Genomic DNA, 25,735 nt, shown 5'->3' on the forward strand with positions numbered 1-25,735 from the left:
GCCTGTCTTCATTCACCTTAAACCGCGCAGTAACAACCAACACATAGTAATCCACTCATTACTAACTAAAACAAGTCCCCATCCACCTCAGTTGCTTAGGAGAATGCTGCGACTCTGTTTCGGACTATGAAACTTCACCCGACTTTTCCATCGGCACAGGGGTGAGTAGATCATGACACTGGTTCCCTCGCTTTTGGGCGAACTTGTCCTTTAAAGAGTAGGACACAAATACACATTAACCTAATGTAAAAACTGTATCCAAATCCATGGGTTTATGAGTAATGACTTGGGTCTCCCCTGCTGCCACAGTGTGAGTTCAATATTATCAATCACTTCCTGAATTAATCAATATCAAGCAAATCAAATGTAGGTCAGTACTGGGCTGCACAGATGTAACCACTGCAACTGCTTTGTTACACACTTGACATTTGGCTATTTTTTTTCCCCTAAAGTTTATTTATTTAGATCTGAAACAAGAGATTTTATAACAACATAAATTCTGTTTTTTTTCCTGCTCTAAACTCACATTAGAAAAAAACATTTTGACCACATTTATTATGAGACACTCATCCTGAAACGCACCTCACACACTAGTTTTAAAGTCATTTCCCTTCTTCGACTAAATGAGACAGCTGAAAGTTGCTCTCCGGCTCCTCCTGAGACAAATGGCCCCTGTGACAGGCAGCCCGCTCTCCTCCTCCTCGACTGCAGATGGAAGCTGAATGTTCCTAATGTGCCCCGTATACCTTTGCTGCGGAGATATATCCCAGTGTCTGAGAGCAAATTGACTGTACGATGTGTCTACTGGCACGTGCCGAGCAGCTCAATAGGTTGCAGCCGGGGTGCGTGTTGATTGATGGGCTGTCAGTTGAGTTCCAATTTACATGCGCTGATTGTAAAAAAACTAATCACTGCGGGAGGAGGAGCGTAAAAATCTGAGATCTCCTGCTGTTCCGCGTTAAGCTACCTGATGCATGTCCACCCATTGTGTGGCTGCTAAAATGATAATATGTGTGACATTATTGACGGCTGTCCCTCGCTGACATGCTGCAGTCGAAGCCTGCTGTGCTTTATGAGAAAACGAGAGGGACCTGGTGCCATTTTTTTTTTTCCTTCTCCCCTTTTGGCTTGTCACGCCAGATACCCACACCTCTCCATCACAACACCCATCTCTAACCGCCCCCCCCCCTCTCCCAGTCCAGACTTTGTTCACCCCTCTTTGAAGCTGCACAGGAGTGTTGGGGCCAACAGCTGGCCACGGGAGAGTAAAAAATGTCTTTGGAGTCTGCCCCGTGTCAAATAGGATGGTCATCATTGTCAGTGGTTGTCATTCTGCCAGATGAAGGGGGTCATTTTCGGTTCCTGTCCCTCTGACTGGGGAGAGGGACAGGCTCAAAGGGAGCTCCCTGGAGGGCGGTAAAGGGCGCTGCGGAGGACGGAGTCAGAGCGCTCGGCAGCCTCTCAAAGCTCAGCAACACTGGCAGCTGTATCGCCAGGAGGATATACATTGTTCAAACAGAGAATACCGAGAGACGCATCTGTGCTGAGTGTATGTTTTCAAACAAGGGTTGGTAAGCAGTTTCAGCAGCATCTTTGTTCAATTCGTAGAACATCTCATAATGCTCTGACAGCAATCAGTGAACGAAAATTAAAACATCTGGTGTCCAATAAGCTCACCCAACCATCTAAATTAGCCCGTATTAAATGGCTGGACGGCCCACCTGTCCGTCAAACTAGCTAAACACACACACTCTCACACACACTCTGCCACTCTGCAGACCTGACATTGAGTCAAAGACGTTTATGTTTTGTGTTGCAGAGAAATCAATTGAAATTAGCACGCTATCTAGCTTGTCCTGAGTCATATTGTACCTCAAGTACCTCTAGGCGAAGTCAGCTAACAGGACTGCTAGCTGGACAGTTAATTAAACAGTTAGTAGCAGTTAGCAGCTATGTTTGGAGTTGCTTAAATATGAATTTGACAGGTGGCCAATTCCTTTTTATGAAAATCACCTCATGGCTCATAAAATATATTTTTGCTTGGAGATGTGGCCTGAGGTCCCTCCCAGTTTTAACACAAGCAGTACGACATTGGAGCTTCCAATCCCAATCAGGAAAATGGCCAATATATGGTCTATAGCATTATATGTTTATCTAAATGTGAATGACAATTTAAGACACGTAGAGCCGGTGATGTATTTTATGTTGTGGAACATAACGTCTAAATATCTCTGAAACTGTTTCATTGCTTCCCATCATCATGCTAAGCTAAGTTAGCGGCTGGTGGTTCAACAAATTTACAGACCTGAGAATGTTGAACCTCTTTGTCTTCCCTCTGGTAAAAAAAGTACATAAATATCATTCCAAAAAAGTCAACCTGTTCCTTATATATAATATACTGTATAATGCAGTATATACAGCCATATACCTGCAAACAGTCATTTGTAGGATTCATATGTTGCTATTTGGTCCCATCAGCAAAACCCAACATCAGACTTTTGGTCCATCATCCACTTCATTAAGAATAGTGATTGAATTTGCATATTTAATGAGCGTGTTTCCCACATTCAATCTTATTGAATCAACACACCGCTGCGGCAGTCTATCAAAAACAAACTTTTTTTCACCAATTAGATGCAAAATCCATGAGGCTCTGCTGAATGACAAAGTGGTGTGGCCCCGTGGAGAAGCTGGGTCAGTGGGTTTACAGTTTGAAAAAAAGCACCTCGAAGAAAAATGGACCTGATCAGCAAATATTGTTGCGTTGTGTTGCTATGGCTCCTCATCAGGTATGCAGTTCCCCCCCCGCTCAGCTCCGGTATCTTGATGGATTGCGGTCGCCGCCATCTGTTCTCCCATTTTGATACACTGTTTGATTTATGATTAAAGGGGGAGCAGGCTAAAAAAACTAATGCAGGATTAGTGACAGGCCTTTGGAAGAGGATGGAATCAGAAGGAAGGAGGAGGACTGGCTGGGAAGGTCATTATTAAAGAAAGGTGATGGGAGAGTAATGCACCCTGATCCATTATTTGCTGTCCCTTTGTGCGGGTCTGACCTGGAGGAGACCTTTGTAGGAGGAAGGAGGAGAGGGAGAGGATGAATAGAGGTGGCATGAGGACTTCCTCTGTCTCATTAAACTTGCCGCCATCCTTTTGTATTTTCCATCATTTGACAATATGTCCCCGAGGAAGGCAAAGGAGAGACCCTTCTTTTCCGCAGTTATAATGTCAGCTGCTTGAATTTGCTCATTAAACCTCGCCTTGACTGCCTTGAACCGAGGGGAGGAATCCATGCAGCAGTGTGTGCTTTGGGCAGGAAATAGAGCTTCGGCTCACCCGCAATTTCGTGTGGTTTCAGCACTTTGCTGCAGCGCACCACATCTGGGAACACCCCCCTCTGTTCAGCCCTCACTAAACAAATCTTTTGTGATGCAAACATTAACAAATTTGTCAGGTGCATGCTCAGACAAAGACGCACGAGCGCACTCCGGCGTCACCTTCACAGGTGACCTTTTGTGGCGGCAGGGTTGTTTGGACTTGCAGATTTGTTTTGATGCTCTAACCATCCCGAATTAAGCACTACTCCAACATCAAGGTGGCGCGGTTAGCCAAGATGAAAGCAGATGGGGGGTCGGTCGGCGGGTATTACATTGGAACAGGCGGGTATTCACAGCCACAGGCGAGGCAGCTGGGGAGAGAGGGACTGGGTGTGATGAAAGGGGGATTATCATGGATTCATCAGCTCTCGCTATCACAGGGCGGCCACGAGTGCTACATGAGGCTCCTCCGTGATTGTCAAGAGAGGAGCTCAGCAGGTTTGTTTGTTGCAACAGCACAGTGGCAACAAAGCTTTAGTGCCTTTTCCAATCTCAAATCATCAGCAATTTACTGATGCGTATAAAATGGCTATAAAGCGCAGAGACACGGTTGGATGCGAGCGGAACAAGCTGCTGGTAACATGAATTGTTCAAAAACCTTATTTTTAGTAAACTCTTTGTACACAAACAATGTTCTCAATGCTTGTGTTAATGTGTAGAGGCCCTGGTGATACTACGAGCGAAGTTTCATGTTGTGTCGAGTCTTCAGAGTGTTTTGAAAATAACAATTTTGATGCTAGCATAAAAGTGCCCCTTCCACTCCCATTGAAAATGAGCTTGACCCGAAAATGAAAATACGGTAAATCTTAAAAGTGCCTCTCTCGAGCTTTTACGCAAAGTTTTGACTCATATGAATTCACAAAAAAAGCCTAGGTTGCATTTTAGCAGGAGTTTCACTTTAAGAATCTGACTGAGAAAAGAAGTGTTTGGTCGCCTTTAATGTTGGACAGACGAACTTATTTCACACTGCTCGACAGGTTCACGTGCTCTTTGTTGAAGCTTTATAATATTTCATTGAATTAATTATTCAAATCACAAATCTCAAGTATCTTTAATGGCTGCACAGTCCCATGAAATAAAGTTGTTTAAACTTTGAGATCACCGCTTGGAGATCTGCTGGGTTTGAACAATTCTACACAGCGCGGATTCAATAAGCCAAAGGAGCAGTTCACTTTCCTGGATGTTGCTTTTGTGTCTCTTTAACTCAGTCCTACCGAATGTAAACCTCAAAATGAACCTGCCTCGATGCCTCAACACCCCAAAGTGTAAGTTTGTCACTCAGTCTGAAGGTGTAATTTCCACCAGCTGCAGTCAGAGTGAGGCCTCAGGTGTGACAGACTTGTGACTGTAATCCTGCAGATACGTGTCGGCAAACAGCGCATGCAAGGTTTCTTTCTGCTTTTCCGTGAGAAGTACTTGAGTCAGACGACGGAGTGCTGCCGCCTCCCTTTTCTTTTCCTTTTATGATGTACTTTTTTACACTTGGTCCGACACAAAGGGTCTGCCGCAAAAAGATAATAGCAGTTATTGCTCGGTAAAGAAGACGAGTGGAGTATTTTGGAGAGGGCTTGGAGCGGTCACAGACGCTGACACCGAAGAACATTTCATGACAGGCACAATAAGAAGACAAAGCAATCTAATACAATGGCGCTGCAATGAAATCAGCCTTTTGTAAGGAAATATCAGTGACGCCTCTGTGTTGGGATATACAATACAGTCCAATGCCACGGCACCACGAGCTCTTCAACACGTCAATGTGAAGACGAGGGGAAGTCTTTGCAGGGATCGTTGCTTTCTATTGTCTCCAAGGCCTTGAACCAAATTTGATTTACATGTGAAAACTTCCTCTAAAAAGCTTCTTGTGATCCGACCTCAAGATTAAGAGGATGTGCTTGTGGAAATTAATTATGCCATTAAAAATGCCAAGCTCATGAAAAAAAAAAAGCGCGAAACTAAGAAACCGAAAGACAGAGACGGCGAGAGCAAAATTAGTTTTGCCCCGGCATAAAAATGATAATCATCACAATCCCAGAACTTTATTAAAATCATAAAGTGTCTTCTTGCTCCGAGCACCATTTGGGACGTTTTTGAGATTACGGAGCATATTATGAGCGTATATTGTCATGTGCTGACAAAATAGGATGTCTCTGTTGATGAGTGGTGGGGACGTACAGGCTCAGATGGAAAAAGCTGGCAACACAGAATACGCCGATCACATCTATTATCTAATGAACAAGAACAGTTTCCTGAAAATATATTTCTCTTGCATAAAGGACAGTAGCATGAAATCAAATGACTCGGCTGCTTATCTTAACCAGATCTAGAGGTCATGGTGCAGAAGACAAGATCTTTTTTACTTCCTGAATCAAATTACAGAGATATCGGTGCTAACAGCCTGAGATGACATCCCTACAGCTGGTGCCACCGGGCAGCGCTCCAGCCTGGTCCTCCTTGATCCCGCCGCTGCCTGTGATACCATCGATCGCTCCGATCTCACTCAAAGTCTAAAGGATTTCTTTTGGGGGCAATTAGAGGCCCCGGCTATTAAACGATTTGTATCCCTTCTACCACACAGGAGGAGATCTCCGTCGACACAGGCAGCCTTTACTCTAGAAATGGCCACGAAAGACACGTTAGTCCAGAGCCTGATCCCTTACTAATTATCCCTGGGGAATGTCGCCACAGCTCAGAAAACTCATTATTCTCTCAGCACGGAGAAAAAAATGCGTCGCTGTGGAAGAAAACAACCACCCTGGCTCGACAACTTACTTAATAGAGAATATATTTCTCTATAATAATAAGCCTTTTCTAATTAGTAATCCATCCGTGTGCCAGCTACCACTGAATGAAAACTGTTCATCTTTGATCGTTGCGTTGGCTGCGGTGGTCAGTGTGAGTAGTAGTGACATCTGCCTTGATGTAACTGTCCAGAGCAGAGTGTGTCTACGAGAAAATCTTTAATATCTGTGTGAGTAGAACAATGCCTTTCCAAGGTCATCTACACTGTACATGTCTGTAATGAGGGTAAACAGGTAAGCCGTAACCATGGCAACAGCTGCCAAAGTGCTCCAGCGAACATTACCCGTGCCGGGCTCGGATGTGCAACACACGGCACCTGTTGAGTTCAGGTCAGACGTCCTCTGAGAGATGATGCCCGAGCTGCACCTTAGATTTTAAGTCGTCCAGCCGAGGACGGTGCATTAAAACCTGGGTGAGAGCTGCTCCGTGGTGCATAAAGCCAAAATGGCTCGACTTCGTGACACAGATCTTCCGTGTCATGTGGCCCGTAGAGCGTGCGCCCTAACCAACAGCGTCAGCTAACATCCGGATTAGTGCCCGGCTAATTTGAATGAAGATGAAATGATGAAGATGAAATGATGCAATCCAGCCGCGATTATAAACTTTGAAAAACTTTTTTGAAGCATGAATTAAATCGCTGGAAGTAAAACGCTGCTGCTAGGCTATAAACTGATATCATCACCACCACTGAGCATCTTACAACACAATTACTATACACATTTTCTGTACACTGATCAGTTAGAAGTTAGAGTTGGAATAGTTTGCAGCTGAAGTCAGCCCGTGAAGCCGGACTAGTGAGTAGATGAGTCTCCGCCCCCAGCAACTTCTGTGGTCTCACTGATGTGAGCATCTAACGTTTTTCAGACATGTAAGCTCTTAATAATTAATATTTTTAATAAAGTATTTCATGTTGTAGGACAAAATGTGAAAATATCTTCAGCCTGTGGCCTTATTTCAGGCATTTAACCAAACACCAATTCACAAAACCTACTGACTTTGAGATGATGGAATTTAATTTTAAAAAATGTCTTCATTAAGAACCTTGCAGCCTGCTATTAGAGGACAATTTAATATTTTATGCTTTTGCAGTGTTTCACAGTGTCACATGAATCTCTTGCTGAAATGTGTTTGAGATGTGGAAACAGAAGGGGACGGGATTTTAATTATTCTTTAACTTTTCTCTCAATTTGTCATCACTTACGTCTGAATCTCATCCAAGTATCTGTATGTGATTTTGAAATAGGAACAGTTTGTTTGGGCGGCGTAAATATCTGCAGACGCCTGTCCCCACAATGCATGAGTTACACTTCCTGCTTTGAATATTGACGGACATGTATAATAAATAGCTCTGACATAGATTTAGAAATATCCTGCCCTTGCAGTGGATGTTGTGTTTTTTCTCACTCTTAAAAAAAAAAAAAAAAAGAGACTCCAAAATGCTCACACCAGCCTGACATCCAGATAGATAAATAAATGCACCTGTACCTGTGCGCACACGCTCACAATCAGCTGCAGTAGACAGACTCATCCATCTTTATCACTGCAGAAAACACACTTGTAAGACTTTGCAGTAAACGCACACACACACCATACACACACACACACACCCTCCCTGTCCTTCCATCTTTCTCTCTTCATTCTCACATTTTTTTTTCTCTCCTCGTCTGTTGCATAAGCTTCACATGAGAGATGGCTGTGGGCTGACAGCACATTCATCAGACAGACCCACTTTAGGTTACAGTACGGATGAGAAGTACGGTGACCTCAGCGTGTACGGAGCGGTGATTTAACGAAAGAGGCCAGTCGCAGGGCTGGCTCACCGAAGCAGGCACACTGATCCTTTTGTTCAGCTGCTGGTGGGTGACTTGATTGTTTATGCAGGGAAATGTCAGTTAGCAACGAGCCATATTTGCCAAGGTTTTTTTTGTGGGTGCGCGTGAGAAGGTGTTAATTGGCTCGTCGTGAGCCGTGTTGACGATTGGTAGACTGTGAATGTGAGCAAGATGGTGATTGGCTTACTGTGCCTGTGGATGTAACCAGGGGGAGTTTGAAAGCTGACACAGACATGTTGCTTTAAGTCCAATCAAAGGTGATTACAGGCGAACAAAATGGTGACTATGTGCTAATGTTTGTTCTCATGTGCACTTTTTTTAGCTATCTTGACATTGACAGGGACAAAGTGTCGGCTGAGTCACACGCACGCACGCACAAACACACACACACACACACACACACACACACACACACACACACACACACACACACACACACACACACACACAGGTGAATCCCTCCCTGTGATTATCACCTGGATTGTTACAGTTGAGTCATAGCAGTGGAACAACAAATCCCCGCTTGTCACTGCATTGAGCAGTGTATCTGCACAAATTATATCAAACCATTTTCACACACCCACACACTCTGGCCACACAGCAGCACAGCGGTGGACCCAGCCGGTGCTGCTGTAAGAGCTCTGCAGGGTGTTGAGGATGAAGTCACCGATCATCTATTGACATTCATGTTCCTGTTGGAGAGCTCACAGATGGAGTGTGTGGGGCTGAGGCAAACACCCGGTCCATGCTCGGATCGTTCTAATTGCTGTGCAAACGTTGACGTTAAATGTGGCTTTTGTAACGTCAGTAAGCAAAAGAGAGATTCTGGCCAAGAAGGTTCGGTCATGTGAATATTCAGTTTAGCTGTTAGAAGGTGTTTTTACTGCTACAGGTTTCATTCAAAACTGAAAAAACCTGAGTCACATTCTTTCTGGTCAGTCTATGTCTTTTGAATTGTCAACAATTATACAGAAAATGGGTGATGTCACTGTATAGCTAAGTTGCATTGTGGGTAATGCAGGCTCCAGGTTGTGAAAAGGAGTCCACTGGTCTATTAAATAAACATAATCAATACAGCAGAACGGGAGATATCACCTTTTATTCCACGCAAAACCTGGTGCCTATCCCACAATGCAACTCTGAGTGACATCACAGGTGGCAGTTTATGAGAATACATGCAGCTTCCTCTGGAGCCACAAAGACTACTTTTTCACCTGTACAGTAGAACTCCCAAGACCTGTAAACAGACTTTAATGTGCATAATCTGTGAAAGTTACCCTTGAAACCCCATTAACCATTGAACTGTGCATGTTCAGTGTTCAGAGTAATAGGCTCCAATTTGCATTTGAACACTGTTCTTAGGATCAAATTAGACAGTTCTTTCCAGAAAAAGTCACAAAAAACCCACAAACTTAAAGACGCCTGTCTGTTGCTGCCTAGTGTGCTCTGATTGGTCAGTTCTCACAGGCCTGAGCAGACAGAATCTGATCACTTCTACCAGTGCTTTTGCAACCATGGCCACGTTGGGGATGTGGCTGTATAGTTGTGACATCATAACATCACAGAGGTTGCACTGGCTGGTTTTAGGCACAGTTTCTGAATACAGGCTGTGTTTTTTTCAGGTTCTCTGTATTTACATAGAACCTAGACTGACTTAATAATCAAAATCAAATCAAATCAAACCTTTCTACAATATGGGGCCATATTTACCTGCCTATAGGTTCCTTGTTTCCTGTAGTTTGTGTGTGTGTTAGTGAAAAAAAGACAACATAGGTCATCATCAGCTCTATTTCTGAATCCATAGAGATACTGTCCTTTATTTCTTTAATCAAAAATATTGATATCAGCCAATACTTTTCTGCATACTTTCTCACAGCACGGTAATACATACTCAGTATACAGTCATTACATTCAATAGGAGGAGAAAAACAAAACCGAATTACGCAAGCCTATAATCACTCCAGTACGATCGAAAAAACCACAGTTTTGAAACACTGCCATGGAGAAAAAGGTAAAAGACTAGTCAAAAAAGGTCATCGTGTAGAAAATCACAATCAGAAAAATACCAACAAAGATGCCAGAAGCGTCGGTTCTACATTCATGAATATATCATTTTTATACTGTGCTGTATTTAATTATAGTTGTCATGATTGAGTATAAATACATATTTGATTTTCATACATTACAGGTCCTATGGCACAAATACTTTTTTTTTTAAAGCTTCTCTCTGTCTAACACAGACATTATGTACACACACGCACGCACACACGCACACACACACTGTAGAGCTACTCAGGTAGAGAGAGGGACGGAGAGGACGTGCGAGAGAGGAAATATAATCTTATTGATTGATTTATGTGTGGTTATCTTTTTAATATCTGGCTGAAGAAAATACAGATCCTGGGCTTTATTTTTTTCTCATAAGATTTCTTGCCATCACCTCCCCCACCTCACACACACACACACACACACACACACACACACCCTCCCACCTGCTCCTGAGTGAGTTCCTCACGTGGGAGACGAGGCGACACCTGCACGTGACACTCTTCCGAGCCCCCTGCTCATCCCCCTTTTCACTTTGGTTTCCCAGCATGCCCGATTCTTTCCCTGGAGGCCTCGGGAACGAGGCGCTGGCTCTCGCACAAATGTCACATTAACATAGCCGAAACTCGCTGGATGGGGTTAACACGTGGAATTAATGTCATGGCAACATTGATCCGGCATGAGCTCCTCAGGCTGAAGCCCAAATATATATATATATTTTTTTTTTCATGAGCTCAGTTTCTTAATGATCACACACTTATCATTAGGCTCTATTGATTATAGTTGAAGAACATATGTTATTTCCTTTACACTAAATGAAATGTTACGTCCTGCTGAGAGCGCGACTTTAATGGACTGGGAGTCAAGGAGTTCGCTGAGTGATTCCTGGTTATCGACCTTTCGGCCGTAGCTCCATCACATAACCATCCACCAGCTGCAACTCAAGGTCCCCGACTGCCTGGGTCAATTTTCTGATGAGAAACGGTGGCGCGGTATGCTCAGTATGCACACGGAGCAGAAAGTACTTCAAGGTAATCAGTTAACGAATACAAAAAGGGACTCTTGTGAAATTAACTCGGAGCGAGTGCGTTTGACATAAAGTGGAAGGAAAAGGGGGACGAGTGGGAAGAGAAGCGAGTGAAGGAGGCGAGGAGCGAGTGGCAGGCTGTGGTCGCTTGTTCGCTTCGCAGCTCTGAAGAAAATCAATTTGTGGAGGAACAAAGGAATTGGAATTAAAGCAGAGCGGAGGCTGGTCTGAGTGCACAAACGGAGGTGAATAAGAAATAGTTTGGCAATTGGAGAATTAGGGTTTAGTCCAGTTAAAGAAAATCTCTGATGGGAAAATAAATTGAAAAGACTACAACATAAACCAACAGTTAGAATCTGTGCCAACATGTGGCACTGGCTTTTTAAACTGTAAAAACTTGGGTGCTTGAAGTGTAGTAGATCTATCTCCCTTTTTGATCCTGGTGAAGCTTTTTCCTAAACCACTGAAATGGATAGGGATGTTTTTTTTGTACCGTAAAAAGGAGCTGAGAATGTCAGCAGGCATCTCGTGTGATGTGGGTGCACAAGCTCAACCGTGTGTCGAGGGCGTAATTAACATCTTTTCAAATCAATTTCGGATCTTGAGAGATTCGGGACACTTGGATTGCACCAGAAGAGCTGTATGAAACCATGCTATGTTTTTTGAGGTGTGTGTTTTTTATATTTGAGAACAAGTCCCCATCTACTTTGGTTGATCAGGAGAGTACAGTTTTGCTGTGAAGCTCCGGAAACGTTTTGTGGTCTACGAAACTTTACATTGGCATGGGGGTGAGACGATATTGACAACTAGTTCTTTTTTTTGGGTGAACTTGTCCTTTAACAAGTAGGACACAGGTACACGTTACCAATATCAAAACTGTATCCAAATAGCTCAACAGGTTTTTCAGTATTGACATTGGTCTCCCCTGCTGCCACAGTGTGAAGATAATCAATCACTTCCTGAAATAATCAGTATCAAGCAAATTCAATGTAGGTCAGCATAAGGTTAAAACAACACTTGTATGTTGCAACATTCTTATTGACCCCAAATTAGCCAGAAAACTAAGATAAACACATGCCAAAAGATGCCAAAGGAGTTGGTCGGTGAAAGGACACGAAAATTACCGCAAAAAACCCATGTACTGCTTTCCAGCTGCAGGCGGTAGTTTTTACTGTAATACTTGCTATAGTGAGAGAAAGAGCGAACACACCCTGAAGTGTCTCGAGCGCTTGAGTGTCGAACAAGAGTTTGGAGGGCACGACTTTATCAGCTGTGACGGACATGCCTCACATTCATCAGATTTAAAGTCGTATCCATTACAAAGGAGCCCCGGTGTGTCTGATCACTCCGGGCAGGTATTAGCAGAATTCTGCCCTTTGGCTCAGCTCCATTCTCACTAGATAGATGAACACTGATAATGCCCCAAGGTGTCTGCAGAATGGATGTGCATTGATCTCAATGTGCTCACTGTGTGTGTGTGTGTGTGTGTGCTATGTGTGGGTGTGTGTGTTCACATTTATGGTTTGTTACCGGGCAGGACTCGGGCAGCACCGAGACAGAGCTGATGTACGTGACTGTGTGCTGGTGTAAAATGTTACTGAGCGGCCATCAGCCAGCGGCAGAATGAGCAGAGCTGAAATGTGTCACCGTGGCCCTCAGGCCAGATTCACTGCTGCATTATGGGACAGAAAACCTTGGACGAGGGAAAACAAACTGATGGGAAGAAGGGCACATTTTTCTGTCATCTCTGTCTCTCTCTCTCTCTTTCTGTCTTTTTCTCATTCTCTCAGAAAGATAAAGGGTTAAAGAGATGTTACATTCATTATATTCATCCAGATAATGGCTAACAGTAAGTCATCAAAGATCATCAATAGTTAATAGAGGACTATCTACTAATAGCAGAAATTTCCTCTACCTAATAATAGAGATATGATTACTAGATTAGTGATAACTTGGCGTTGAGGTTCCCAAAGTCATTTTTTTGTCTTGTATTTTTGCGAAGCTACAATAACAGTCAAGTCTACCATTAATAAATATTCAACCAACGATAAGCAGAGTGTCTACTCGTCCTACGACAATCTGTGTCGCGCTGCGAGGATGAGCTCACGTACGAGGAAAAAGTCTTGAAGGGGCTGTTTTGTTTTATACAAGCCCAAAATGAACATGCCTGCTGGACTCCTCTGCATATTAAATTGGAAACGACAGCGCTGTTTTACATTGCTTAAGAGACAGACTGCGGGCAGTGGACGCACCGTCGGTGGCTCTGCCTGAGTGAATTGCCCCTCCAGGTGAGATGTTTAGTGCCCAGACTCTTCCTGGAAATGACTCCCAGTGGACCAAAGGATGCAGCTGTTCAGCCGGCGGCGAAGAGAAAAACCAATGTCACCACGTGTTTGACGCCTCACCCAGGATTCATCTAGTTGTCCATTTATGCTTCAGTTACAAACTGCGGCTCATAAAAGTCAGTGATGGATGGTTTCCACATCCCCCTCATCGGCCTGTGAGCGTGGAGTCTCTCACTCGAGCGTCAGTCCAGTCATTTACACTAGGTTTTTTTTTTTGCATGGAGGAAACAATCAACATCTATTTGATGCTTATGTGAATACTGTGAATACCCGCTGTTTGCTTTTCCACTTTGTTATCGCTCAAAGCTAGCTAAACCTTCACCTCCGGGCTCTCCGGGCGTGTTGACATTTTCAAGCCTCAAAGAGTCTCGTGTGGGAAAAGCTGGTCACCCAGGAGACGGAGCCCAAATATGTCCCCAAACGATTGACTGCTGGTGGCGGAGGACTCATGAGGAAATACAGATGGGCTTCCCGTTTTTGTCGTACTGGTACACCAGCATCTTGATGCAGTGGGAGTTGGCTGGTGAGATCCAGGGGCTGCTCGTGATGGAAAAGTTGTGGCTGGCGTAGAACGGCGGCGGCTGCTTCCTGCAGTGGACCAGGGCTCGCAGCACGTTGGCTGCCATGCCCCGGAAACGCTTGCTGATGAAGCAGTAGAGGAAGAAGTTGACGCCGGTGTTGAGCAACGCTAGCATGTTCGCCAGATCGGTGAGCATGTGGAGGAGTCGGCCGGCGCCTCGCGAGGCGGGGGGAGGGGAGTAGAAGTGGTAGAGGATCATGAGGGTGCGTGGCGCCCACAGAACGGCAAAAATGGAGGTGATGGCGAGGAGGATGGCGGTGGTCTTGCCGGTGGAGTAGCCACGCAGACGGAAGCAGCTGCGGCGCCTGCGCAGCTTGCGGACGATGACGGCATTCAGGGAGAAGAAGACAGTGCAGGGGAGGAGATAGACAGTGGCACAGTGAGCCCACACCAGGACATGCTGGGCCACGGTTCTCCTGTTGCCCTCTCCTCCTCCACCTCCTCCTTCTCCTCCACCACCACTGGCCACCCCATGCAGGCTGTGCCACAGCTCCGGCCACCAATAATACGGAGCTGCAGAGAGCAAGCACCCGATATACACGGCAAATATCACCCTCCGTGTGCGGGCCGGGTAGGACACCGTGTGGTAGCGCAGCGGGTGGCAAACAGCGATGTAGCGGTCGATGGTGAGCGGCACGGTGATCCAGATGGAGGTGTGGATGGAGGAGAACTCCAGAACCTGCACCGCATTGTTGAGCGACGGAGGCAGCGGCGCGGCCAAAATGAAATCCTCCAGTATGAAGTCGACGAAGACGATGAGGAGCAGGACGAGGATGTCGGCGGCGGCCAGAGCCAGGAGATAGTTGTAGGAGGACTTCTGACGACGCAGCACCAGCTGGGACAGGATGACCACCGTCAGGATGTTAGCTGGGAGGAGGAAGGAGGGGAGGGAAGTTGATTGAAAGCAGATAGAGGGAGGAAATAGGGAAATGATTGGAAGGGGAAAAGTATGATGAGATTGGAAAAGGTTAGGGCAGGGGAGGAAACAGAGAAATTGAGTGTTAGTGGGCAGACAATTGAAAAGGAGCGACACAGGATAGAGATGCAGCGTACTGTAGCGGCAGCTAACACACACGTGCATCTGCAGGAACACAAACACACAATACAATATACAAACACGAGGATTAGGTTATAAAAAAACATATTTGGGAAATGTTCAGCGCCATCACACAGATTGAGGAGCATGCCACGTGAAGCCTCTGCCACATTTCCTTTCGGTTTCGGCTGCAACATGAAAAAAAAAAATCAAATCTGTTATCGTCCCCAGTCAGTGTTTACTATTTTCACCCAGCTCTCCCACTTTGTAATCCTTCCTCTGTTTAATGCCCCCCCATCTACACCTGCTGTGTAATTCTGTCGGCACCTGCCTCTGACTTTGGCCAAATTGTTATCTCTAATAAAGAGCAAAGCCTCAACAAAAACAGGGCAAAGTGTGGCACCACAGCCTTGGCAGTCTGCAGAGCTCACTACTGCCTGCCGCTGGCAATTTAGATCCTGAAACAAAGCACAAGGACACCCCCATCTCTCCCTGCCTGCCTCTCCTTTTCAATCTGAACTCCGGCGTACACCTTCATGATCTCTCGCCCGTGTTGCTGAATGAAATCCTTCCATAGCTCCCTCTGTTTATTTTGTCCCGCTCGCCTTCTCTCACAGAACAGTTAAACAGCCCAGCGGGTGGACCATTACTCCCTCGCTCTTCTAGCCTAAAAAGAACATTGACAAAAAGGTCTGCAGGTGATTTATCCCACTGCTGCTTTCACTGAAGCTCGGCCTTTGTGCGCCTGCATTGGGGGGCACAGACTTCTGTTCTCACGTGGAACTGCAGCTCAGCAATTGAACTGAACACGCTCATTACACATCCCATTTCTTTGTTGTCCTACTCTGTTCCCTGTTCCTCCTCCCGTCTCCACATGTGCATAATATTCCCAGGTTATTCCTAGCATCTCCGACAGTTGAGTTTACGGATTGTGTTCTGGCCTTTCCCAAAGCAAGAGTGGGAAGTAAACAAGATACTGGTTTTGAGAACACTGTAGTCTTACTGGGAAGCAAGACAGTTACCTATAAGTGTTTCTATGACAGGGCAGCCCAATAAAACACTACACAGGCAATCTGTGTCTTGTTAGTCAGTCAGTACCCTTGTATGTAAGGCTACATGTCCACAGTATCCGTCATTTCCACGCTTCCCATTCATCGTCTATGTAGGAAGCCGTGCTATGTATTCCGGCCGCAAAGTGTCGGGTCAAGGTCCAGATTGGTCCCCACTAACTTTTGGGGTGGATCGAGGAATTTCTTCTCACTTTGTTTCAATATTCTCATTAATTCTCAGGAGATAAAGCATGGATCTTGATGGAAATCAGTTATATTTAGATGGCTTGGTGGAGTTATGCTCTCTACTGAGTGCCGTTCCAGTTTGTATTTAATTGCGTTTGCATGATTTTGCTTTTTAAAATTGGTTTTATTTATATAAACTCATATTAACATTTTGTGTTGTGCATTTTGCCTTCTCGTTTAAACTTTTCTGTGCTTTCTTCTGTCCGTCTTGACTGTTCATATTATGTGTGACACAAGCAAGATCCATAGAGGTGGGGGAGGTTTGCTCTTCATGTATTTTTAAGAGGCAAGAGGGATAAAATAGTAATTTATTGGAACCTGCTGGTGCAGCATGAAGCCATGTCCAATCTGCTTCCTCAAACGAAGATGTCTCTGACATTGATTTGCATCACCGAGACATCAATGCACTTAGCAGCCATCACTGTCCATACAGTGTGTGTACGTGTGTGTGTGTGTGTGTGTGTGTGCGCGTTCTGTGGTCCTGTCCCCCCCTCTGCAGTAATAGACCTGGGATTGGATTAAATATGGCAGCTTGGAGTCTGGTACATCACACTTCACAGCCTCAGCCACTATCAGCTGATTACAAATTACAAAGCCGGCTCCAGATAATGACTAAAGATGTCCTTGCCAGACTGGAGGATGTGCAGCAGAAGACACACACACACACACGCTAACACATGTCTGCACATGCACACGCAGATCATTAGGGATGCGCCAATTCATTAACATACAATCTATCAATAACCACAAATGAGACGTCAAAGCAGTTTACGAGGCTTGACAACTTGTGTACTTGTTGGGCGGCTAGATTACACTACACCCCCCACCGTCACAATCACCTCCGCCTGCAATCCACACTAACTAAGCCTGACTTATTGATTCTTTGGTTTCAGCTACTGGTCATCTACCTTGTGTCTCTCGGAGGTCCGCCACAATGGCAAGTGAATCCTGAATACGAAAGATTTTATGTTAACCTTGGACCCAAGGACAGGGACAATAACGAGAAGCCTTATGCTGTTTTTGACTGACCCTGTCAAAGGTGCCGCCAAAATAAGAGATGCATTAAATGTATATAGAGAAAATGTTCATGGTTACTATTAAAAGGTCCTTAACTTTAAGGTTGTACCAGCATGTTTAAAGATGCAATGTAGCTACATTTTTTCCAGTCCCATTGGTTTGTTGATGTATGACCGTACCATGAATGTCTTTTGGATTTTGAACAGTCTGACAAAACAATATAGTAGAAAACATCATCCTGGGTTTTTAGAAACTGCAATAGCTTTATTTCACAATTGTTTCAGGGAAAACCTATTAATCAGCACAGTTACTGGCAGACCAATCAACGATAAAGTCATTGTCGGTTTCTGCCTCTCTACTTCTTCTGCCTACACGTGTACGTTTACATCCATAAACCTCCTCTAGGGGTCATAAAATAAAATGCTCTAAAAGTCTGCCGCTCATCTGCCAAGATACATAATCCTGATATTACTTTATTGTTCCTTGTTTTGAACGTTTCTCAAACAGTGTCTTTTATCCTTGGTATGATCATGCTGATACCGAGAACACATCATTTCTCATACAGCTGCTTTTACTGAACAAAAGAGGAGGGATTGCATCGGCGTTTTTCTTTTTTGTTTTTTTTTTTGCTGCCGAGCTCAGACCTGCTCAAATCATCCTGTTGGAGATCAATTACAAATCCCGCACAATTCAATCCATCGCCTCACTTTCTCTATTGTAACCCACTTTCTATTTTCCACACGGAGCTAAGCAGAGAGGAGCGGCATGAGATGGAAACAGTGAATTGTTGACTGTCACTAGCTGGGTATTACTCTGTTTGGGCTCCCCGGTGAGACGAGGCCCTCCACAGACAGACAAAAGGGATCCGTGGCGAGCTTGACATTTCCATTTAGCTCAAGCCAGCTCGCGATGGGCTGCCCATTCATTTCAATTGACTCCTGCTCTTTGCGTTGTCTCCGGGGCCGGGGATTTGGAGGGAGGGAGGGAGGGAGTTTGCTGGAAGCCGGATGGATCTGCTCTGCATTCTGCGGGTACGGGGTGGCACATGCGGGGCTGAGGTCTCAGCGGGGACGGGGACAGACGGGTCAGTGGGGCGCGCACACACCGAACAGTGACGTGTGCGTCTCATGTCCTGGACACACAGGCGGAGACAAATGCAGAACATCCTTTTTTCTTTGCAGTGAAATAACAAGTAACTCCAGCTGAGAGGGGATTAGAATGACCTGCAGGACGGATAATGTGATGCTGCGTGTTTGTCTACATTTGCTTGTGTTTTTGTGTTTGCGGGTGTGTTTGCATTGGTGACCCCTTCTGTCTACGTGTGTGGGAGTGCTTGTGTGTCTCGGCTCCCCCTGCTGCTCCTCTAACATAACGAGGGCCATTGACGTTGTTTAGCGGGAAAAGAGAAGGCACAGCGTGCTCCCTGAGGTGTGTAACGAGGCTGAGTCATCCCACCACTAAAGGGACGTGTTCAGACGGGCTGTCGACAAATGACACCGTGCAGCTTAACCCCTCGAAACCGGTGGCAAAGCACACTAGCCATTAGGCTTTCTCCCGGGCCTCGTATAATACAGACAGAAAGCTGTTAGAAAGGAAATTATGCCCTGAAAATGAGAATGAAAGTGAGCATTGCAATTAAGCTTTTTCGTCATTTGGAGCTAATTGAGGTTTGGCTATGACGGCTTATCCGGAGGCTACTAAGACGAGAGGAGATAACAGAGGGAGGGTGAAGGAAAGAGTGGTCTGAAGAAGGTCACGGGGAGTTAAAAAGAGAGCAGGTTATTGAGAAGGACTGGAGGGGAGGATTAGACAGGAAAACAGAGAGAGAGTGAGGGAGGTATAGAGGCGAGTGGCGAGGCGGCGGGAGGAAAGGAAGAGAGAGGCAAGAGACAAAAGAGGGGGGTGAATATCAAAGCTCGCTTCAAAGGTCACGAGCACTTTGTTCCTGATGACAACCATTTCCCTTTTGTCTTCTTTCAGTGTCAGACCGGACATGAAGCAGGGCGATTCCTTAATTCCCCCCGAACAAAAACCAGAGGCACATCCCTTCTGTGAAACCACACACACACACACACACACACACACACACACACACACACACACACAAAAAAACCACATACATGAAAGACGTAAAATGTGCTTTTACGTAACCTGGATTCAAGCGGAAAAAAAAACCTAAACGTGACGTTCTTACTGTGAGCATAAGCTGAGAGTGGATAAAGAAGGAGCTCAGGCGAAAAAACAGAGCCGGAATGAGAAAAACAGGATATTTAGGTTTAACAAGGATATTATGAGATAGAGACCGTGTTTGCTGCAAATGATATTGATGCCACTGCAGTGCTCTGCCTCTGCTTGCATCCATACAACCATTCGTTTTCACAGACAGGCCTCAGCGAGTCAAAGTTTGCCGGAGACGACTGTCCTGACGCCAAGGCTAACCCCCGCTGCGGTGATGTGGCACTGCAGACCGACGAACTCAGCTCGTCGCGTTTAAAGGTCCTCGTAAACAATGCAAATAATTACGGCGCGCCCTTGGATGCTCTCTCTTTATGAGGTTTCAGCTTCAAAGAGGAGGTGAAAGATAGTTGGTGTAGGGGAGGAGGAAAATGAAACAGTGAAACCGATCACAGCTCACATTATCCTCGCAGCGATGATAGATCGACTACTGGCGTTTTTTCGGCTAGCAGTGACGGCGTTGTTGTCAAGCTGGTCAAGCAAAGTCAGCTCCGTCACTGCATCAGCATCCCTGATTTATTGCGTCTAACAACACCTCTCCTCCTCTCTCGCCTCCTCTGTCCTCCCGTGCCCTCTCTGGCTCTTCTCCCCCCATGTCAAGCTGACACGCTCTCCCTTCCTCTCCCTTTTTTTCAACCTGGAGAAAAACCAGAGCTCAGAGTCGTCTGCCATTTGAGTTACTGATTTATCCACCATCTTTTTTTTTTTTTTTTTTTTTTGCAACAGCCTCTTCACACCCCCTAATCTCAAACTTCACTGTGTGTGATGGCATGTGTTAACAAGCCCCCATCCCACCGCACATGCCCTGTCACTGGTGTGCATTGGCGGATCGATAGCTCAAACTGAAAGTCAATGGGGCCAACCACTCATTAACATCTGACCTGGACTTAAGGGGGGCATTAGTGATGAACAAATCCTGACCTTTTCCCCTGAGGGTGGGTGGGTAAGTGGGAGGAAATGGTTTCTAACGCGTACGCATTCCGGTCCTGACTGTTGAAGAGACACTTCAAGGGGCTGGGGAAGTAACACATCATCACACTGCGGAGTACGTGGGCATATCCCATGAACCACACTAGGTTAGGTTGTGACATGTCATCGGCCATATTGACAGTAAGGTCCAAGGTTGACATGTGTACCAAATGTGGCATATCATGTTCACATAGGCCTGTTAGACACCTTTTTTTGGCAAGTACCAAACCCTTATTTCCAACTGTGTTTTTGGCGACCACAACAGGAAATTTTAAGCCAAACCACAATGTTTTCCTATCCTTGACCAAGTAGATCTTAGCAGATCTTTCAACCTAAATATGTGTGATGTTTTAACTTATCTGTGGTTTTGTAGAAATGTACCTTTCTAATATTCATTCTAGTAATGGTTTGGTTGTTTAGTTGCAAGTGCTTTAAAAAGATTTTAAAACAGAATACATCACTTGTAACAGAACTCCAACATGAGACATACTGGAGATAAACATCAGTTTCCTGTTACTATAAGTGGTATCTGAAGGTTGTGTGTTGGTTAGGTTTAGGCTCAAAAACATCTTGGTTAAGGTCAGGGAAGCACTATGGTTAAAACAACCTCATGATTTACTAAAAGGAACAAGTCATTAGAAACCAACATTGACTTTCACCAGGACCAAAAACAGCCAAGTTAGTCCAGACTTGTGGTCTCACCGCAGGTTCTCAAAGATTTTCCTATGCCAATTTAGGGAGCCAGCATGTGATTGAGAGCTAAATCCATTAACTTCTCATAAGGTTTGTGATTGGTCCAACAATGAAGGCATTTAACATTAAATTCCTTGAGCCCTGAATTCCCCCTTTTGCAGATAAAGCAGATCGATTTAACTGTCCCCCGAGGTCTGACAAAGTAAGAGCTGATCCATTTTTCCTGAAGCCTCCTTTTCTCCTCAACCAACAGCAGTTATTCCTGTGGTGGCTTTTCCATCCCATTTCCACATTAAACTGCTGGGTCGTCCACTCAGATACAGCACCGACACACGTGAGGCTTGTCGCATTGCAACCACTCGCCTCCTAACCTGACAGACGCATCGTGTTAAGTGACACAGATTCACACAGTAGCCATGTGGTGTAATAAATGAAGGCTACTTAAAAAGAAATTACTGAAACAGAATTATTGAAATGGCACGCATGACACGTTCAGGGGCTGCACAAAATGTTTCAGAGGGGGCAACTGGCCTCCTGGCTGCACTTTAAGAACCCCTTGGTTATATCATTTTTGCTCATACTAATTTGCTAATCCCATTTTTATCCACATTTTCACGCTTTACATATGCTGAAAAAGTTGAAGTGTTGAATGAAATCAACAGGATACAATTTTACCAAAAAGTGTTTGTTGTTTTATTAGAGTCCTGATGACTAATTAAAGACACTGATTTGATGATTAATGCATGATAATTGATATAACACAGTTTAATTGAATCCCTTTGGTTGCTTTGTGTCCTGCTTTACGGTTTTTGACTGCTCCTCAAACATCTCGCCAGCAGTCCCGCCTTAAACTCTGTGACTTTGTGACATCACAGCACGTCACCGTGTCACATGACTGCATAATTTCTGCCTTGCAGCTAGTAAGGCACATAAGAATTAATTCAGAGCAGCTGCTCTGTTGTTGTTAGCGGTGCTTCCTCAGGCTTTTGTGAGCTGACCATTCAGAGCAGACTCTGTATTCAGGAGGGGCGGGCCTTAAAGAGACAGGAGCTGAAACAGAGTGTTTCAGAAAGAGGGGGGAATGCAGTGAGTGCTGCAGCAAAAGAGAGCTGATGTGTTTTTTGGGCATTAAAGCATGTAAACCTATTCTAGCAGTAACACAAAACAGAATTACGAAACCTGAATATCTAAAAGCATATTTAAAAAAAAAAAAAAAAGAAAAAAAAGAAAAAGATTGTGTATAGAAATGTTCAACTAAAAGAATGGCAGCTTCACCTGCACATGCAGCTTTGTCACCAGACCACTCAACATACCGTACAGTATGTGTCTTAGCAGTGAGTGCTCTGAGACATACTGTACTGTACAAAGAGCAGGCCTCACTCTTGTAATCCTATGTCAAAGACTGAGCAAATAGCCGACTCCTTCATCGGGCTTTTCGCCATACTAGCACACGTCTGTTTTGTCTCAGGCAGTGTGGCGAGCCCAGAGAGAGTGAACGAGAGAGAGACTTAGCGATTAATTAAAAATGTGGCAATTCGTCTCTGCTCCGTCGTCTGCGGCTCCCCCACTCGGGGCTCAAAAGGTGCTACTTCACTGGCTCTGCTGTTATTAATCTCCCTCTCTATTACTGCTCTGATCTCTTCGTCTTCTTCTTCTTCTTCTCAATGTCCTTGTCTGCAGCCTCGGTTCATCATCTCGCGAGGTCAAACGGTAATCATTTCCCAACACTTGACTTGCATAATCCCCTTTCTCATCACCTACCCTCGTCTCGCTTTTTTCGTCCTCAAATCTACGCTCTTGATCCCCGGCTGCAGCTTAAAGGTCAAAGTCTGGGAGAAAATATACAGACATGGTGACGTTTTGGAGAAGCCCTGTTGCTCTTAACTAATGAAACACCGGCCGGTAATCAAGGTAACAGCTTCCAATACTTTGGGAGCGTTAAATAGGCGTGGGTCTTGCGGGTCACGCCGCTACTACTCACACATGGCGCGCTCATGAAACATTCATGATTCAGCTTGAGCGGAACGAGCTGTGTCATTATGATTGAATAAGTCGAAGTCGGCTGCTGCAAAGTATCAGCCCGCTGCGTTCAACCCCGCCATTAAGTCAGACAACTATTGTAAGATTGCATTACACTCTCGGGTTATTGTTACTCAGTGATTAAACAAACAGCCTCAATCACATTTGTAAAAGACGATGGAGCAGCAGAATCAAATAAAAGTCCCGAGGCAGCGCAGGGGAAACTTTAAACAGCGGCTCGTGCAAAGACTTGATTTGCCGCCCCGCGAGAAATAATTAAGAGAGATTTGATCAGAGGGACGGATTTTTACTTCTACTGAGACTGCAAGTCTGTGGAGCAACTGCAGTGTTGGCATACAGAGGCTTTTCACTTTGCAATGCAGATTTGTTTTGAAGCAGAGGAGCTCACTCCCGCTCCATTAGGACGAATGAGATAAAAAAAAGTCCAAGATTGTGTTCATTAGAGGCAGAATCTTTGAGTTCAAATATCTCAATGAATCTCACCTAGAAAACAGAGTTAAAGGAGCATTGTGTAGTTTTGGAGGAGAAATTCAAACCCCAAATGTTATTATTTACAATATTAATGAGGTAATAATACAAACTCAAAGTAGATAAACAAGCTGTTCTCAGAGGACAATAAGGTCCCGGGACACTGTTTGAGGCTGGAAAGGTGGCAGGGTCCGCCACATATAAACAGAGTAAAACAGTATGAAATTGTGTTGTCCTTTAAGGTCAGTGTGTTTGTTCAGCTGTGAAAACAGAGAGTTATTTAGTTTGTTTAGGCATAAGTTGATCCCTCTCTTCCGATTGAATTGGAATTTGTCCCAAAAACTACATGATGCACCTTAAATTAATAAAACGCTTTATGTTGTTTTATGACTCCAGTGTTTCTGTCCAGTCCAGAAGGCTTCCAACCAATCTATGATTAGACATCAGCACCTTTCCTCTTTCATCTGACCTCCAGTGTCTCTGTCTCCAACACACACACACATACACACATACACACACACACACACACACACACACACACACACACACACACACACACACACACACACACACACAAAAATATACGCTACATGCACGCACCACTTTGCCTCCCTGTGTGAGACCAGGTCAGCACTCATAGATCACGCAGCGGGACGGAGGCAGTAAATGGGTCCAACAATGACTGTGAATGGACGAGTCAATGAAGACACAACGAGGAGGTGTTAATAATTCAGGTCATCGAGGGCGTCCATGTAACACACGCTTGTCCCAGAGGTCAGGCTTGTGTGGTTACCTGTCATCTACAGATTGACATGTAAAAGGTGAAGTTTCAAGAATCATGTATACATTTTTTTTCCCCAAAATGGTGAATATTTCTAACTAAAGAGGTGAACAAACTCCAAACAGGCAAGCACGGGCGCAGACTAAAGGCATACAAAGTACGTACGCATGCACGAGTGACTGCCACAAGGTCAGGATGACAAATCAACAGTGTGTGAGAGACACTCCGGAGCAGCTGTGCGCGACACACACTCACTCAAACCTGCAGGCGCAACGATTCAAGAAGCAAAGCGTGACTCCTGCGACCCACCGGCGCAGACCCCAATCACAATTAACACAGAATGGGACGTGCACGTGATGAGACGGATCAGACAGCCACTCAACGTGTCTTACCCGGCAGGCCGAGACAGAGCAGGACGCTGTAGTAGATGACGGGCAGCGGTCCCAGAGGGCATCCCTGGGCAACCTCAGAGGGATGCTCCCCCGAGCTCCAGGTGCTCCCGTTTGGGGAAAAAACAGGGAAGATGTGGCTGTGCTCCATGGTCTCTTCCTTGTCCTCTTCCTCAGCTGAACTCAGTGTCAAGAAGCCCGGGTGCGCGAGCAAACCGCCTGGTTGCCGGTTCGGGAGAGAGGGTGCTCCGTCCTTGGTTGCCAATCAGCATGAGTGTGTGTGCACGCGTGAGATGGCGAGGTTGAGTGTGTGAAGAGGGAAGGAGGAGGAATGGAAGAGATGAAAGAGAGAGTGGAGGGAGAAGCGGGGGGGGGGGAGACAACAGACAGGTGGAGGAGGTGGAGGGGAGGGGGGGGGGGTTGCCAGAGATGATATGTGTTAGTAGGTGATGGAGAGGAGCGGAGAGAGGGAGGCGCGAGGAGGTGAGTGTGAAGGTAGAAGTGGAGAGGGGAGGATGCTGCCTGAGTGGGTGAGCAAGGGGGAATGAGAGCGAGTCTAGAGCGCAGCGGGAGGAGGATGAGGAGGAGGAGGAGGAAGAGGGAGGAGGAAAGAGGGAGGGAGAGAAGGAAGGTAGATGGAGAGCAAGGGCACGCGAGGGAGCAGAAAGTCGGGGAGAGAGGAGGCTGCGGGCGGGATGCTCGGCGAGAGAAAGAGTGATAACATGTTCCTGTTTGAGGACAGCGAGCGCGGGGGGGACAATAAAAATGACGAGGAGACAGATGTGACAGATGAGAGGTGATAAATG

At 45.4% G+C, this 25,735-nt stretch overlaps 1 protein-coding gene across 1 annotated transcript; it reads right to left on the reverse strand.

Annotated features, from left to right (window-relative positions):
- Positions 1–9,823: 9,823 nt before the first annotated feature.
- Positions 9,824–25,236, reverse strand: gpr139 (G protein-coupled receptor 139). The gene is made up of 2 exons (XM_037087756.1): positions 24,933–25,236; positions 9,824–14,873 (listed from the first exon to the last, which is right to left on the reverse strand). Exons 1-2 carry the CDS (start codon positions 25,078–25,080, stop codon positions 13,873–13,875), a joined length of 1,149 nt encoding a protein of 382 aa, XP_036943651.1. The 5' UTR covers positions 25,081–25,236; the 3' UTR covers positions 9,824–13,872.
- Positions 25,237–25,735: the final 499 nt, after the last annotated feature.

This window comes from Acanthopagrus latus, chromosome 23, assembly GCF_904848185.1.
Source record: "Acanthopagrus latus isolate v.2019 chromosome 23, fAcaLat1.1, whole genome shotgun sequence".
NCBI lineage: Eukaryota > Metazoa > Chordata > Actinopteri > Spariformes > Sparidae > Acanthopagrus > Acanthopagrus latus.

What these genes read in the sequence shown, in the direction of transcription:
- gpr139 (XM_037087756.1), bottom strand. Translation starts at nt 25,080, where the DNA reads ATGGAGCACAGCCACATCTTCCCTGTTTTTTCCCCAAACGGGAGCACC. An exon ending in GCTCTGTCTCGGCCTGCCGG is followed by an intron (nt 14,874 to 24,932) that starts GTAAGACACGTT and finishes TCCTCCTCCCAG; the next exon opens with CTAACATCCTGACGGTGGTC.